Source organism: Mustela lutreola, chromosome 9 (assembly GCF_030435805.1).
Source record: "Mustela lutreola isolate mMusLut2 chromosome 9, mMusLut2.pri, whole genome shotgun sequence".
NCBI lineage: Eukaryota > Metazoa > Chordata > Mammalia > Carnivora > Mustelidae > Mustela > Mustela lutreola.
The window spans coordinates 128,314,893-128,332,191 of NC_081298.1; the positions used below are offsets into that span (position 1 = coordinate 128,314,893).

At 54.7% G+C, this 17,299-nt stretch overlaps 1 protein-coding gene across 3 annotated transcripts in view; it reads right to left on the reverse strand.

Annotated features, from left to right (window-relative positions):
• The window catches only part of KLHL29 (kelch like family member 29), a 297,212-nt gene that overhangs the window by 127,143 nt on the left and 152,770 nt on the right, over window positions 1–17,299 (reverse strand). For 2 of the 3 annotated variants that reach the window (XM_059132525.1, XM_059132522.1), the window contains one exon: window positions 10,231–10,560. In XM_059132525.1, coding sequence (XP_058988508.1) covers window positions 10,231–10,515 — 285 coding nt within the window. In that variant the 5' untranslated portion in view covers window positions 10,516–10,560. Of the gene's footprint in view, window positions 1–10,230; window positions 10,564–17,299 lie in introns of all 3 variants that reach the window. The other variant, XM_059132523.1, reaches the window with a different exon arrangement.

The window sequence follows — 17,299 nt, forward strand, 5'->3', positions numbered from 1 at the left end:
GATGGGGATTTTAAAAGTGAATGTTGGGAAAGTCGTTAGAACAGTGTCTGGAACAAAATAATTCCTACGCGAGCGCCTTAAATAAAATAAGCAGATGAAAAAGGCTGCCAAGAATTGCAGGCAAATGGGAAACAGTCCCAAGAAAATACTAATATTGGAGAGGAAAGTACTAATGCTGAATAAATACTCGTATTTGTGATCCCATGAATCCAAACACCTTGGGAGTAACGGGAAGGGGTGCAGGGCTTAGGGCAAGGCCTTGGTATGGAAACTCCATACTGGTATCCAGGCCACATTGTTAGGACACGGGCCCGTCTGCAAGCCTGTGAAGTCTTCCTTCTGGCTCCCCCTAGGGGTCCCGTCTTCATCATTTTCATCATGGGCAACCACAGACATAACTCATTGTTTGAAAGCTCACCTACCATGTAGGTGGAGGTGAAGTCAAAGGCGTCCATCCTCTCGGCCCCAGAAATAGGGGCCAAATAAATGAGTAAAACTTACATGCATGAATTCATTCATTCTGTCCTCACATGCTTACTGAGAACCTCTATATGCTGGGATCACATGGAGCCCATTCCTATGGAGTTCACTGCCTAATAAGCATACACATGAATAGACGGGAAAGGACCTTATACTCTAGGCCTTACGTAGGAAAGTAAATGAAAGTGTTATGGGAACAAGAGAAATAATAGCATTTTCTTCTCCCCAGCACAGAGGTAGTCAGCTGTTGGATGAATAGGACTTCTTTTTTCTGGGTGGGCAAAGTGAGTGGCAAGTGCAAAGACTCTGGGGCATGAGAATTCTTATATCTGGGGAGTTGTGGCTAAAATGAATGGTATGGATGAACTCTCAAGTAACCAACCCATGGTTTGGCCGTCCAGTGTGTTGGTGGATTTTCCTCAACCAGAAGCATGGTCCCAGGAAAACACATGAGTGTGGCGGGAGTAATCTATGTTCTGGTGTCAACATTCAGGGAAGTAAGAGATAGCAGAATCCCTGTACATAGCAGCGAGTGCCGAAGTGAGTAAGTAACAGGTAGACTCCACTCACAAAGGTCACTGTGGCTGTTTTTGGCAAACCAATGTGCCATGCGAGGTCTGGGAGATGGACTAAGGCACCCACACTGTCACCAGAGAGCATCCACACAACGGACACAGTTGTGTTTTGTTTATTTTTTATACAGTGTGGAAATGTGTTAGCTCACATATCAAGAAGCCCCGGGGGCAGGAAGGAATGCACATTGGGGCTCTGGTTCCATATTTCTGGAATTTTCTTGTTTTGTTTTGTTTTTTTTCTTTTCTATTCCTCATGTGCTGGCTTCATCCTCAGGTTTGTAGCATAATGGTTCAAGCCATCATGTCCAGACATGACAGTCCAGAGGGAGAAAGATGGCCTTTCTCTTGTGACTCTTCCTCAGAAGGAAGAAAACCTTTCCCCAAAGTCCCCAGACAGTATTACCCTCCTGTTCCACGGCTATACTTGGGTCACATAACCCTTCCTGAACCAACAATGGCTAAAAGGATTGGGATCACCAACACCTGGCTTAGAACCATCCTAATCCCGGGAGAGGCTAGGGTTCAACTTCCCCAAGGCATGAGAAGTGGCGGATACCTGACCAGAACTGAGACCCTGTTAGGAAGGAAGAAATGCAATTCTTATAGACAGCCAGCAACACCCTGACAGACCTCAAAGGTTGCTTTGTCAGGCCTGGAGAGGTTCTCCAGCTTCTGTGCTCCCACAGTGAGAGCTACCGGACTCATGGCTTGGCCACCTTCTTATTCCTACCCCTACACCCAACCCTCCAACTTCAGGGCTGCTTCTAACCTGATGAAGGAATTCTTTAAGTAGTATGTCAAGCGTCTGAAATCATCCTCAGGGCCAGTTTAGGGCTGAAGTGGGTTTCTTTTAACCTAGAAAAAGTCTATCCTGTACTCAGAAGATTTCTCTGCTGCTAGAAGAGCTTCCTCAGGGTAACCTTAGGATATTGTTCTAGAATCACAGGGAGGATCACAGCCAAGTCAGAGCTGGGGCCCAGGGCTGGCCAGTGTACCGGGAGAGGTGGGTGAACATACTTTTGATGAGGGAAAGGAGCCTTCAGTGTGGGAGTCCTTGGTCCACATTTTATAGCCAGCTGGAAGCAGACCAACCTGGGATAGCCATTGATGGAGCCGGGCTCATGAGTCTATCCTTTTGTCCCGGCTCCTCTCAGCCATTTAAATCCATGTTTTTCAAAGAAAGAAGTCAACTCTGAGAGGAGGAGTGGCTGGGATCCTTCCAGCTCTCCCCAGCTCCTCAACACCAGCCTCTTAGCCAAGGGGAGTCCCGTGGGCTTTGATTCCTCACCCCTCCAGGTGTGAGGGACTCCCTCTAGCACCCCAGCTCTGTTTGGACAGGGCAAGGAGCCTTGCTCAGTGAACAACCCAACCGGTGGCCTATGGGGAGGACTTTGGGGCCTCTAAGGACCAAGGAGTGTGGGGGTGAGGGGCAGGGGGTTAGCATGCTTAACCAAAATGCCTTGACTTCAGAAGTGGGTCTAATGAGGACCCCATGTGGGGACTGTGGCAGCCAGCAGCCAGGGAGGCTGTCCAGGGAGAGAGGGGCTGATCATAGGCCTTTTATTTTCGGTGTGCCCTCTGCTCCATCCCCAGTCCTAAGAACTCCCCTCATGGTGCCAGAGGGTCCAACATGTTTGTCCATCTCCTAGAAGAGGCAGGAGAGAGGTGGCTGGAACAGCAGGGATCTCGCCCCACCAACAGGAAAGGCGTGTACCAGCAGCCTCCAGGGGCACGTAGATGGGCACGCAGGGCCTTTATTTTCCAGAGGAAAATGAGGTTTCTTGCCTACGGTTCCTACAGAGGCAAATTCGTGATGCAAATGAACACGACGAGCGGAGCTGGTAGCCAGAGCAGCCCAGAGTCCTCCAGGGCCTTCACTGCAGGGCAGCCAATGGCTTCTGAAACTGACGGGTAATCTGCCAGGTTACATCCCTTTAGCTCTGCGGGGGCATCACAGTGACTCTGCTCATGCCATCACAGTGGCATGGTGCTTTGAGAGGGCTCAGGCCAATTTGGCGGCCTGTGTCATGAAAGTGAGTTAAACAGGGACAGGGTCCGACTGGGTTTGGAGGACATTCTCTTCCCTGAAATTAAACAAGATCTGTAGATGCTGACGGTGAACAAATTACACCGAGAGGTATTCAGCTCTTCTTTTTATGTTTATTTCTCTGAGTTATTTTTAGCATCACAGACAGTTCCCAGTTAGCAAACGGGTTGGGTTCTGAAAGTTCATTTGTAATTTGGCTGTTTAGATTTTGGAACATACTTTCCCTATAAAAAACTATGTTATAAATGGTGATGAGAATCCCAGGCTAGTTCTCCAAAGACTATTTAACCCATAATGTAGCTAAAATACTGTCCTTTTGCAAGGGAAAAATTGTTTAATTGCAACATGAGTAATTAAGTAAAACAGGGAAAACCATTAAAAGTGAATAAGAAGTAGATTTATGTTCATATTGAATGATGCTGTTTGCAGAAAACTTAATTTAATTTAAGAAGAGGCCTTTCCAAGGGCTTTTTGGGAAATTGCACAGAATTTAGCCTATTAGGGAGAAAGAGCCATTGCACTTGTCCATTTTTCAGCTACTACCACATAACTGGCTTCCTTTCCTGATTCCGGGCTCGTCAGAACGTATCGCCATGTAGATTCCCACAGGGAGAAATTCACCGGCCAAAATCCATGAAGGTGGTCTCCTTGGGGTGGATTTTTAAAATTCTGAGCCACAGGTCGGCGTTTATCTGTGCGGATGTCCTAGGAACAGCAGTGTCCCAGTCCCACCGACTCTGGGGGCAGTGATAGCGTCACGTGAGGGCCATGTCCTGGCCAGCAGTGGGTTCTCAAGGTAAATGCACCCTGCAGGGTTCCCTGGGGGCCTGCTGCCTCTCCTCTCTGGCAGCACAATCCTTGCTCTGCACCTTCTTTCAGACCTCACCAGGCAGCTCTTGGTGTAGACGGGAGGTGTGTAACCCTGGTGTGCATGTGTCATGTGGGCCCCTGATTTCCCACACGAGGCCACGCAGAGGATGGTAGCAGATGGACCCTATCCTTTCTGTCAGAGGCATGTGAGCCTTGGTTTAAGCAAGTGTGCTGGAAAGCCTGGGGGTATGTTGCAAAAATGACCATAAATCCTCTCGTCCCTATATGCTCGCCCTTCTGCAATGCGGTGTTATAACACCGTCAGTCAAGATGCAGGGTCTCTTTGCCCACTCCTTGAATGTGGCCTGGCCAGGAGACTTCTGTGGCCAGTAGGATTTTAGCCAATGTACCTCAAGCAGAGGTTACAGAAGCCTTTGAGCCTTGCCCGCTTGCTGCTCTGGGAAGCCCAAGAACGACATGTGAACAAGCCCGAGGTAGCCACAGGGGGGACAGCAGGCCCCACGGAGAAGAACGGATACCCATGGGTTGGCAGTCTGTAAAGCAGAGATGTGGGAGCGAGGCCGTTCTAGATCAGCTGGCCTCAGCTGAAGAGTAGTTGACCACAGACGGAGGAGGAAGCCAGCCTGGACCAGAACGGGCGGCCGGCTCAACAGAACTGTGAAGGAGTAAGCCACTACGTTTTCGGACGATTTTTCCGGAGCAAAAGCTAACTTACCTACACATCTAGCTCTAGTCAATGGGCTCTCCTGGAAGCTTTCTTCTGGAACCCAGCCTGTGGCTCACCCCTGACAAGTGCGGATGAAGATAGAGTCTTCTCCCCTCTTTTTGCCCCCTCGGTCACAGATCTGAAGCTCAAGCCCTTCAGGTCTTCCCTCCCCACACGGCAGGTTCGGAAACGGGTGCTTTGGAAGTCATGGCATTTTTCAATGGTACACGTTTCGTGACTGACAGATGGGTTTTAAGTCAATGAAGACAGAATCCAAACCGTGGCTGCAACTCCACGTTCAGGCAAAACCCATTAGCTCGGCACGAACACGCACAAAAGCTGTCTCACAGCGCACCATCAGTGCCTGATCATTTATCACAAGGGAAATCACACATTCTCATTCACAGAGCAGGAACAGTCTTCTGGATAAAATCACGCACAGTCTGGAAATGCACCACAAAAGGGACTTGAGTGATTCTCCCAACCGAGCCCTCTCAGCAGCCTTTGATTTTCAGTGTGAATGCAAGAGGAAAGGGAGGTCTGCTTCTCATTCCGTAACTGTGCAACGCATCCCTTATCCATTCACGGATTTGCGGAACCCCGCGAGGGGGAGGGGCCCGCCGGGCGGGGCCTCGGGGTCCTTCACACGATTCCCAGCTCCTCTCCCCCAGGAGGGGCAGCTCTCCACACACCGTAGAGTGGATGGGGGAAAGACACTGTGGCCAGGGCTGTCTCTCTAATGACAAATATCACCCTGAAAGCCCCAAATGCTCATAAAAGTAAAAAGAAAAAAGTCTGGGTTGTTTGGTGCTCCGAGGACGGAGCCTACAGATTTCATACCCCCTTTTGGTTTTCCTCGGGCCCCCGACACCGGCGAAGTCTCTCTCTCCCCAGCCCAGATTTATTTTCAAGGGCTCAGCTCCGAGGAACGACGGGAATGTTTCAGCATGAGCGCTCCTGACCACAAGGAAAAAAGCCCCCGACACATTTCACAGACATCAGCCAGGATTCTGCAAAGTCCATTCTTTCAAGAACAAAATTGCATTTTATGAAGCCGTCCCTTTTCTGTTTCATCTGTCAGGCAGGTTTGCCGAGAATAATTTAAATTTCACGCAGCAGGAACTGCGGGGCAGCCGGGCTTCCCCTCCACCCCGCAAAGAGGCCTGGCCTCGGAGCCTCATTTCTGCTCCTTGGGGCCACCCTCCTTAGGGTGGGGGGGGGGGCTGGACGGTCTGCAGCCCAGAGTAGCCATGCCGGGCTGGGCGCAGGGCTGTCCCAGCTCTCGGAGTCCTCAGGCCTCTCCAGTCAGGGGAGGAGATGGTCCTCGGAGGGCTCCCACCAGCACCAGCCTCCAGGGGGCTGGTTTTACCCCAAGTGTCTGGACACTTGGTCCAACCCGATCTCTGATGAAGCTTTTAAAATCGACTTTTATGGAGTGCTTGATGGATAGCAGGTGCCGCTCTAAGCTTTCCCACACATCCTGATTTATCCAATCCTCACAACCTCCTCACAAGGAAGATACTATTCTTATTCCCACTTTAGAGACAGTGAGACCCAGAGACATAGTCAGCTGTGAGGAGGCAGAGGTGGGATTCAAACCCGGTTCCGACTGAGGTGACAGCCTGGAGCGCTCACCGGCTCTGCCCTGTAGAGTCGGCGGAACCTTTGGGGCTGCACTTCCCCACCTCACCCAAGAGGGACACCCGCCCATTTTCTTGCAGACTCGTGTCTGCTGTCAGGTAGGTGGTTGAAGGGCTGGAAAAGTTATCGTCACGGGGCTGCACTAACGGTTACCATGGAGAATGCACTGAGCCAGGCGGCCTGCGGGGAGCAGAGGAGCCAGCCCCGGCGGTCCGCTCCTCACTCACCGCTGGCCTTCCACAAGCCCTCTTTCCTCTGGCCTCACTCTCCCGACCGGCAAAACAGAGAGGCCGGAGGGCATGGTCTCTGTGTCTCTCTTAGGCTCGGGGGACTTGTGTGTGAGTGTGCGTGTGTGTGCGTGTGAGTGTGTGTTGCATCTGGTCACAGCCTCCCCCGCCTCAGTGGCCCCAGAATCTGTGCTTGTCCAACTGGCCTTTCATCAAAGACCAGTAAGAAATCCTCAGGCCACAGGAAAATGAAGAAACATAAAAATCAACTCAGGCCTAAGGCAGCAGTGACAGAAAAAATTGTCATCACCTCACTCACCAGCCCCTGGCAGGGAGCCTAGACAGCCTTCCCTACCCCGGGAAACCTGGGACTGTCCCCCACAGTGTGGAGGAAGCTGCCCCAGTACTGAGAGTGAGTGGGTGACCAGGCCCATGGGCCTCGGGGCAGGAGAGGGGCAGGCCATCTCTGCATGGGTAGGATGGTATAAGATGTCAGCAGTCACCCCCAGCCCTCAGAGAGATGTGACACCCTGCTCCATGCCCAGCCCAGGGGCTCGCTCAGGCCTGACAGCACTAACACTTGTGCCTGAGAGTCATAGTGGGGACCTTTGCCTGAGTCCTTGGGTGAGACCAGCCCCTATGTGGCACCTGACCCTTCACCGAGGAAGCCAGGCCAGTATGCTCTAGCCCCTGTTGCCACACTCCAGGGTAGCAGGAACACGGGGCTCTGCTCCTGGCTCCCATGAAGCCCCCTTCCTCAGCCCCCCTCCACCAGAGTGGGGTCTCAGCCGTGTGTACACACTGCACTTTCCTTGGAGGAAGGGGTCCCGTGGCTGAAAAGGCTTTAAAACCCCTTCACTCCATCATCAAGCTCACTAGGCGACGCTGACTAGAGGTCAGTTGGGGGTGTGGGTGCTCCCCCTCTAGCTCTTCTTGCTGCCACGATGTCACCGTGGTCATGTCAGGCCTCCATGTCACAGATCAACGTGAGCTCTAACCACTCAGAAACACAATTTGCTTTCTCCTCCTGCCTGGGGCCCAGCTCCTGTTTCTTATAGGAAGACTCACCTTTTTCTCTTGGTGAGGTTAGAAATGATCCCTCTTCTCTACAGGGGAGAGAAGGTGTCCTAGGCTTCTCCTGGGGGACAGTGACAATAGTGGTGGGGGTGACGACAGCCACGTGCCAGGCCCAGCTCTATTCTGAGCGCCGTATATATGTTTGAACTCACACAAGGTTCACAACAACTCTGGTAGACAGGTGCTACTACCCATCCCTGTTTTACAGAAGCAAGGCCCAGAGAGGTCATGTTACTTGTCCAGGGCTGCTTAGTGAGCAAGACATAGGGCAGAAGTCAAACCCCGGCTGGTGCCACAGTCTGTCTTCATCCAAAACTCTATGCTGCCTCTGCCCATAACCTCAACGGGAGAAACATTCTCGGGTCATTTGGTCACACCGGCCAGGCTAAGACCTGTCATATCCTGACCTGTGTGTTCCCTGAGGGCCAGAGCTAGGCCTTGGCTACTCGGTAAAGACGCAGCCTGTTGACGCAGCCTGTTGACGCAACCACAGATACATTGGTTTGGGTGTGCCTGTCAATGATGTGGTGCGGGCATGGGGTTAGACAAATAGGCTGGGCGACAGGCGTCTGGCGGGGGCTGCTGCTTGGCCAGAGGGCAGAGAGGCACCATGGCCTAAATTCAATGGCAGTGTCCTGGACAGAAGCTGTGGCTGGCTGTTGCCCTCCCTCTCCCCTGCACATCCCGTTCTCCTGAGCACCTCGAAAAACCCAGGGTGGAAGCAGGCACCTTTGTTTGGTTGGACCAGCTCCTGCAGGTCTGGAGCTGGGCTGGAGATGGCTCCAGAGAGGACATGTGCCAAGGAGCTGGTTGTCCCACAGGCATGAACTCTCGCCCCCTCTCCCCTCCCAGCCCCCCAGGGCAGTCCTCCCCAGATGCTGTTTTCTATCAAAGGCTGGGCTCCTGGCCCCCCATGTGCTGTGGTTTGGGGCCCTGCCAGTGAGGGTTGCTGACTATCAAGCTGCATGGGAGCAAAGCAAGGGCTGTGTGGGCAGGGGAGCCCTGTGGGAGGGGCCCTCATCGCCAAATGCCTTCCAGCACCCCGGCCTGGAGGGTCCAACCCCTGTCCCGCATGCAGACTCACAGCATCCCTTAAAAGGTCTCCCTCCAGAGAGGGCCAAAATCATCAAGTGGGCTCCCCGCTCCAGCTTCTCTGTCTGCCGACCTGGAGCCCCCAGCGGTCAGTTCCAGAAGCTGCCATTGTCCAGATGGCCAACAGCTGGCCTTCCTGAGCGGCTGCCAGATGTGGCTGGTGGGGAGGCCGGCTGGCTCGGCCAGGCAGAGGTCACCGCATCAGGCCAGTCCTGAGGGCTGGGGTCCAGGGGAGGAATGCATTCGGCCAGTCTGTGGGTGTTGTGCCCAAATAACCCTCTGTCCCCACCGCCCCAGTCCGACATTCCTTCCCTCCCCACCTCTGTGGGGAGGTGTTTTCATAACAGGAAAATAAAATCAATAAGGCACTGCAGCAAGATGTCCGCGTGCTCCACGCTGGCCTCCGCTAGCTCCATTGTCTCGGCCTCCGCTGGGCTCTGGGCCGGCAGCGCTCCGTTATTAATGGGAAGCAGGGCTGAAAGGGGGTTTTGAAAATCACGGAGACAAAGGCGCAGCACACCTGGAGCGCGGCTTTCCCACACCACGGCCACCGCACAATGGCCACGCCGGGCCTCCCCCGCCTTCTGCTTCTCCTGCAACTTTTCCGAGAGCAGGGAAGCCAGCACTGGCCGCACGCAGACGCCTGCACACACGCCGGCTCGGAGGGGCTCCCGGAGGCCGCCCGGAACGGCTGGCGGAGGCAAGGGTGGCCTGCAGAGCCCCTGCCCGGCCAAGGAAACAGGACGGTCATAAATGGGGCTTCCTGCCCCCCAGCATGGGCCCGTCCCCGAGGGGCTCCAGCTGCCTGAGGGGCTCCGAGCGGCGCAAGGGGGACCAGCTTGGCCTGAAGCCAGGCAAGAGCCTTGGTGTCATTTCTATTTCAGTCTCTCTGTTGGGAGCTCAGCCCCCAAGACGGGAGCTGCCTTTGGAAGGGAGCAAATGCCCCAAAGCGGACTGCTGGGGCTCGAGGCCTGGGTCCCCAGGGAAGGCGCAGCCTCAGACCAGCTCTCACAGACTTGGCGTGTCTCAGCGTCCCCAGCCGTCAGGCGGGGGACAACCGCACCGATTCACGCGGTTGTCTGAGACCGGGAAGACGCAATGTCTGGGAGAATTCTCAGCGGAGTCGTCAATAAGTGGCAGATTTAGGACCATTTATGCCTTACTGCTGGTCACTACCTTCTTGCAAACCCAAGTCACTTGGCACTGCAGGAGGACTCGCGTGGTCTCAAGTCGCCGATTTAGGGAATCTTTATGGCCAACTTGGAGGTCACCATCCCTACACGCACTGAACTAATGTGGCAAAAAACAGTGAGCAGCTTCAGACCTGCTTGTCTTACAGGTTAGTCACAGACAGACACTTTACAGCACGTGAAACCATGTGAACGATCAACGGCTGATCGGCCCAGCTCCCGGGACGCCAAGACCCTGGGGAACACGGTGGCCGCAGGACACGGCGGCCAGGGCCCAGGCTGTGAGCCCATGGAGCCGGCCCCCGCCTTCGGGGTTAGAGGGCCCCCGTGCCCAGCTCCTGCTCAGGGAGGCCACCAGGCTTACCTTGGTGGTGACGGCGGAGGCAGAGCTGGCCACGAGGCTGGTGATGGCCTCGCCGCTGCCCGTCGTGCAGGGAGCCGGGGCTGTGGCAGGTGTGGGCAGCCGGGAGGGCACCACAGGCAGCGGCAGGAGGCCGGGCCGGGCACTGAGGCTGCTGGCTGTACCGCCCCCAGCCCCGGCCGTGGCATTGCAGATGCTGGTGGTCCCATGCGTCCCGTTGGCGCTCCACTCGCGGCGGTCCCAGCCCACCCGGTAATCTCTTTCGAAGCGGCTGTGATGCCGGGACATCTTGCTGGGCCGTGGCTGCTGCTCACAGGGAAACAGAGGCCGGACCTGCTGGCACAGAGCGGAGAGGAGGGCGATTTAGACCAATGGCAGCCCTGCTAGGATGCCAGGTGGGCAGCCACGCCCGTCGGCATCTAGGAAGCACCTTCTCTGTGTGCAAAGAAGGGCTTTCAAACGATAGCTGATCTCATGTTCACGGCAAGCCCGCAATGCATGGGCCATTAGCTTAGTGTCACAGGGGTGGGGTTGGGGGGATAAATGTTTTGTCTGGGATCACGTGACCAAAGTGTAGTAGACAAGATTTGAACCCAGTCTCAGCTGAAGAGCGATGCTTTCTGTCCGCAGGGCCACACTGCCCTGAAAGATGCGTGTGCCCGTTTTAACTGTGGTTGGGATTCTATCCCACCGTCCTCACCGTGGAAGCAAGATCCTGGGGATCCCCCAACCCTATGACGGGGAGAGCAGCCGCAGCTGTAGACTTCTTTCCTAGCGGACAACACCCTTTCCGTAAACCTCACTGTATCCTTCGAGTCGCCCGTGAGCTGGCCAGGCATGGCTCATCCCAGCTTAAGGACCAGGTTGCAGGTTGAGCATAAGCGACTTTCCTGACGTCAGAGACATAGGAAGGGAGAAGGGGGCCAGGATCTCTGACCTTCAGGCTGTCGCCCATGCGGGACTGCAGTCTGAAAAGGTGTTAAGCCCCGGGGCGTTAGAAGTGCTTTACAACCCTATGATGTAGTCGCTGGCTCGAGACCCCCATGCTCCCTGAGAACCAGACATCTCCCATGAGACCTTCCTGAGTGTCTGAACGGGAGGCCCTCCGTGTTGTCATGGAGACCCAGACACACCAGGACACCGATGGCCTCCTGTATCACAAGGACTGGGCTTTGCTCTGCATTACGGTGACTTGGCCGGCTTCTTGTCCAGCCTGGGTCCAATGTCACCTTGGTCATGAAGGATGTAAAGATACAGGAGGGGCCAACTCAGCCAGAGGGGCCACAGCAAGCCTGATGCCGAGGGGAGAGAGAATGGTAGAGTCTGGTCAATGGTAGAGCGGTCAAGAGGTTGGGGTGGCAACTGTCCTGCACATCACATCCTCACCTCGGGCCACTGCTCCAGCTCGGTTTTAACTCTTTTTATTCTGCAATCACTTCCTGTCTGGGGAGCGAGCGCCTGGAGGCCCGGGGTCGCTTCTGGCTCATTTTCCCATCCTGCAAAGTCAGCTCCATCACAGCGGGAACCCGGGTCGGGGGGCTCTGGAATTACCGGCTAGTGGGTGGATAGGCTACCTCTTTTAAACATTTCTGTCACTCTGGTCTTTGCGCACCAGGTCTAGTTGTCAGCTTCTAGACCACAGAGCCAGCGCCTGGACCTACCCCTTGTGACCTGTTCCCTATGTCCTCCTTGTGGTTGCAGGGCCCTCGTGGCCACTGGCCCCTCCCTCGGCACAGCTCCCCCTGCCAGGCACAAGGAGCAGGCCCAAGCAGAGCTGACCGTGACCTCTTAAAGAGGACGGGGTGCTTCTTGTTTATTTTATCATTATGCTTCAGAGCTTACACAACGCCACGACATCATTTTTCCATCTACTCAATATCACATAATAAAAGATAAAAAAGAATCCCCCTTCGACCACCCCCTCACAGACTTCTCTGGAGAGAGTTGCTTCAATAGCTCTCGAAACCGCTCTCCGTCCCGCCCAGGCCGCAGCCTGCTCTGACGGGGCTTCCACTCTGGCCACTCCTTGGGAGTCTGTCTCACCGAGGTCACTCATGGGTCACTCTCGCCTTGTCTTCTCTCACCTTGGGCAGGTGGCTCTCTCCCTCTCTTTCTCGAAACCTCTTCTCGGTGGTTTCTCACGCTCTCTCCTCGTTGGGTTCTCCTTGGCAAGCAACTCTTCGTCGGCTCATCCTTGGAGTTCCATGATTTCCTCCTCTTCCTTCCCCGCCCTACACACTCTCCTCAGACAGTCTCCCTAATGGCGCTCAAGGCTACATGGCTGGCTCCCTGTCCCTCCTGCACAGCACACCCACTGCCCCACCGTCTGAAATACTGGCTGCCCCCCTGCCAGGTGCCCCAACACTGGATGTCCCAGAATTAACTCATTGTTCTTTTGCCCCCTCAATCTCGGGGATTCCATCTTGCAGACAGGAGGTCCTGCCAGCTCTGCAAGCCCATGTCCTCACCTCCATCCACATATTCAACAGCGGGGTCTTCAACTCTGTCGCCCCAGCTGCTTCTCAAGTCTGCATATCCCTCCCTCTGCATATCCACCGCCCCGACGTGTTGTGTCCCACATACATTATTTCCACGTCTCTCTGCTCTAGTCTTGCTCTTTTTACCCATTCGCTACCCAACTGCCCTTGTGACTTTTTTATTTTTTAAAGATCGATTTATTTGAGAAAGAGAGAAAGAGCGTGCACCAGAGGGGGTGGGAGGAGAGGCAGAGGGAGACGGAGAGAGAGTCTTAAGCTGACTCCGTGCTGAGCGTGGAGCCTGATGCAAGGCTCGATCTCATGACCCTGAGATCATAACCTGAGCTGAAACCAAGAGTCAGATGCTTAACCAACTGCACCACGTAGGTGCCCCTAACCTTGTGATTTTTTTTTTTTTTTTTTTTTTTTAAAGCACAAGTCTGATCATCATACTTTATTCTCCTGCTTTAAATCCTATCCTTCAGGATAAGGTCCAGGCTTCTCAGTGTGGTCCAGGAGACACCAGAGTATTCTAGCATCAACACTCATTCACTCTTCCCACCCCAGAGGCAATGCCTGGCCATTCCCAACACCTTACTAGTTTCTGAAGGCATTATGCCATCTCTCAGCTTGGGGTTCAAGCCCATGTAGCTCCTTTGCCAGGAATGGAATCCCACTCTTTCCACGGCCAAGACCTGCATGTCTGTTATGACTCAGCTCAGGCACTAACTCTTCTAGGAGGCTGCATTGACCCACTTCTTCCAGATCAGGCAAGAGGGCCCCTGGCCCCCACCACTATCCCAGCATTAATGATTGGGGTATATTTGCTACCTTGAGAACAGTCCCTGCTTATTGTCTTTGTAACCTTAGCACATAACACAGGTGAAGGGTGTTCAGTACACATTTGCTGAATGAATAAACAACTATTTCTTCTTAATTGGGGAGTGTTTGCAGAAGAGACCAGCACATTTGTGTGAAGGGAGAAGCTCAGGCTCTGGAAATTCCACGCAGGTACCACGGTCAGGAAATGCCCTATCTTCCTGGTAGGTCACACCTGCAGCCTCCAAGGACGGCTCCGATGGAGAATGGAATCTCTGCACGTTCAGGGTCGTCTGGACACCACCGCTTAGGCTCCTGTTTCCCAGGATTCCCCTGCAAGGCTCTTCCTAATGATCAGTGCCTCAGGGCAGTTTCCCTGGGTTGGATCCTAAGTATGGCGGAGACAATGCCATGAGATTCACCACACCGTGACCTCTCTCCAACCAGGAAGACCTCCCCACTGCCTCCCTTGCAGTCAGGTTGGGAATCACACATCGGAATTCAGGCAGCTAGAATCAGTGGGGAGGAGATGGAGACATTCCGAGACCTGGCCCTTTAAGAGCACTTTCTACTAACCTCGGCCCCCTTCACCTGCCAGGGAAACCTTGGAGGTGCAAGAGGCTTGCCCCACCAGCGTTGGACTTGGCACAACTGGGACATAAATCTTCATCGTGTGAAGGCGCTGAGATTGCGAGGTTACTGGTTACTGAAGCCTCGCCCAGCCCGACTGATACCCTAAGTCAGCACTTACATTCCCACAAAACAACCCAACTTCACATGCTGTCAAGGAAATCATCTCCTTCCAGCTGGTGTGGACGGAGAGAAGCAGGACAGACTTGATATGTGCCCACAGAACACGCTTGGGAGTAGGTCAATGGGGCCTCCTTGGCGCCAAGGATGCCTCCGATGCCCCAGAGCCCGTCGGCTCGCTGCCTCTGGGACTGCCTGCTGAAGAGCAATGAGCTTCACGAACCCCACGGTCCCAGCAGCCTGCACCCCCCATTGCCCCGCCCACTGCGCATCTCTTCCAGGTTCTGTACCATACTAGAGTGGGGTTAGGGGGGACTCAGGCAGCTGGAGGCCCCACGGTCTGGTTTGAGCCTCATGAAGCGTATTCAAGACAAAGGTCAACGCCTTGCCTGCCAGATGTGGGTTAGACTTCATTCCTCAATTTAATTTCCTCTTTCGGACGGAATGCAAGACATGGGCTGCACCGTGAGTCGGCAGCGCGCCAGCTCCAGCGGGGGCAACTTTAGTATTTCCTGCCGGGCACAGAGCCAGCATGTCAAAAAGGTCCTGTGTGTCCACACCTGTGCCCGGGGTGGTGGTGGTGGGGGGGACGGCAGCAGGACGTGCCCGTCGGGGCGGGTGGGGGCCCCCTGTGGACAGGGCACCTCAGACAAGACAGGTCAAGCAATTACAGACAAGACACACAGATGTGCTCCCTTGTCAAGGTGAGCACCTTCTCCCGGCAGGCTGCCGGCGAGCTGGAGGAGCCTGGCACAGGGCCCTCCACCAAGGCACGGAGGGGAGCCTGAGCAGAGCCGTTTCCCTGAGTGTTGGGTGTACTTCTAGCTCCTGTCCCGAACCATCCTCTCACTACCCGTCTCTAGATCCCTGAGCTCCCCATCACATGGCCTTCTGTGCTGCTGATGCCCAGATCTGAACCATGCCCGGCTTCTACTCCGAGCCACAGCTTCCTTTTTTCCGGTTTTGCACGCCCTCTGAAAAGGAGCCATCTTCTGCTTAGAAGAAACTGTTTTAAGAATTTGATCCAAAGTTTTAGGTGGTGTTTATTTTGTTTTTACATTTTCTAAAACACGCTTAAGATCACCTCTAGAATGATAGAAAGGGTAATGTGCAATGAATGTCTTTTTCGTCGGGACTTTGGAATCCTATAAGAAATAGTTTGGGGCTAAGGAGCCTACCCTAGGCATCCTTCCCTGCCAGAAATTGGGGCTCACCCTATACCTGGATTAAGGCCCAGTTCAGGCTCTGGGAACCCCACAGAGCTGGACTTTCTTGTGTTCCTGATCGAGTAGGATCCTGAAACCCGACCAGGCCCCAATATTGGGCTACCTCTCTGGCCATCATTCAGTCTGGTCACTGAGTTGCTGGGATTCAGAGCCTCTCTGCAAAGGGGCCCACACTCCCTGCCCTGCTTGGTGAGGCCACAACCCCCTGGCTGCTGGCGTCTGAGTTCTGGGACTGTCCTGTCTGCTCTGTAAGCCCAGACCTCTCGGTGACCACTCCAGGACTCAGACCTGGGTCCCCAGGAGTGGAAAGAGAGCCAAGTCGGGGGTCAAGAGAGCTGAGTGTGAACCTCAGTACTACCCCTCACTTGTTCCGAAAATTCAGGGTTGCCTCAGGTTGTTTATGTAGAGAGTAGGGTGGGGCAGCCCTACTGCCACGGACCGTGAGAATCCAGCATGACTCCCGTGAGTCCTCTGCACGGGCCAAAGAGCCCTGTCACTGGGCAATGATGGGGCCTGAAAGCTACAGGGTGGAAAAAGGTAGGCCAACAGGAACCAGTTTTCCAGGATGAGGACGAAGGAGACTGCCAACCATGAAGCTGTGTGTGGTCTGGTGTCTGAAACACACAGCCACGGACTCCCCGAGAACCCCGTGCTGGGTGCGTGGGACCCTGTAGGGTGCTCTGCCTTCCAGAGACCCTGGGGGAGAACAGACTTGGGTGGGACAAAGGTCATCCTCAGCTGGATATCTGAGACATGGGGGAGCTTGTATCAGGAACCTCAGGGCCTGCCTCATCAGATTGCCTTTTCCCAGCACCTCAGGGTGCTGTGACAGACTCGGGCCTAGGTTTACAGAAGGCCTGGACCATCCAGGGCCTGAGAATAGCCTGGGTGTAGCCAGAGATAGCCTGAGGACCCCCAGGCTCAGTCCCAGTGCCTCCGCTGTGTCTCTGTCAGTCTCCCGGACACTTACTGGGTCCCAGATCAGCAACCCTGCCCTGGAGGTTCTCCTCCCTGTGAATAATTCATGAGTAACTAATCCATAGGTGTGTGCGCCATAGTCCCCAGTGTTTTCCAGCCAGTCTGGGGCACGGGACCACCGTGCACACCACAGCACACATCAGGACGGCGATGCTCTGTACCCAGAGACACCTGCGATGTGCTCGGGACGCTGGTCGTCGCCACACACATTGCCGGCCCGTGTGCACAGGCTGTAGCCAGGAGCCCAGGTGGCTAATGACCCCTCTTGCTCATGTCATGAAGGGACATGCAGGCGCGGCCGCCGGCTGTGAGGGCCCTGAAGGCGTGATTAATCCACAGAAGGTAGGGGAGCCCGCACTGCCTCCAGACAGGGAGCTGAGGAATGAGCCACGGCCTGTCCAGCCCGATTGGAAAATGTATGATTGCCTCATTTGGAGGAGACGTGCTGCCAAGTCGGCTGGAACAGGCCGTGCCCATCTTTCTTATTTTCTTTTCCCTCTCTGCATCTTTTAGCCTTTCTTCTGAAGCAAAATAATAAATAGCAGCCGAAAGACCATTGGCAAATGCAACACAAAGGCAGGCTCCAGGCGCTGGAGAACCCGGCCCGGCTGTGACTTGGCGTGGATGCTGGCGGGAGCTGGGGTGCCCCTCGGACAGGCCTCCCTGCTTCCTGGGGTTGCTTCAGCTCCCACTGACCCCCAGCCCAGGCGAAACCCCACTAACTCAGAAGACTTGCTTCTGGCTGAGGCTGCAGGAAGCAGTGTCCGCCCAGCCCTCTCTTCCTGGAGCTCAGACGCAGGCCTAGGACCCAGTGAAGGCCTG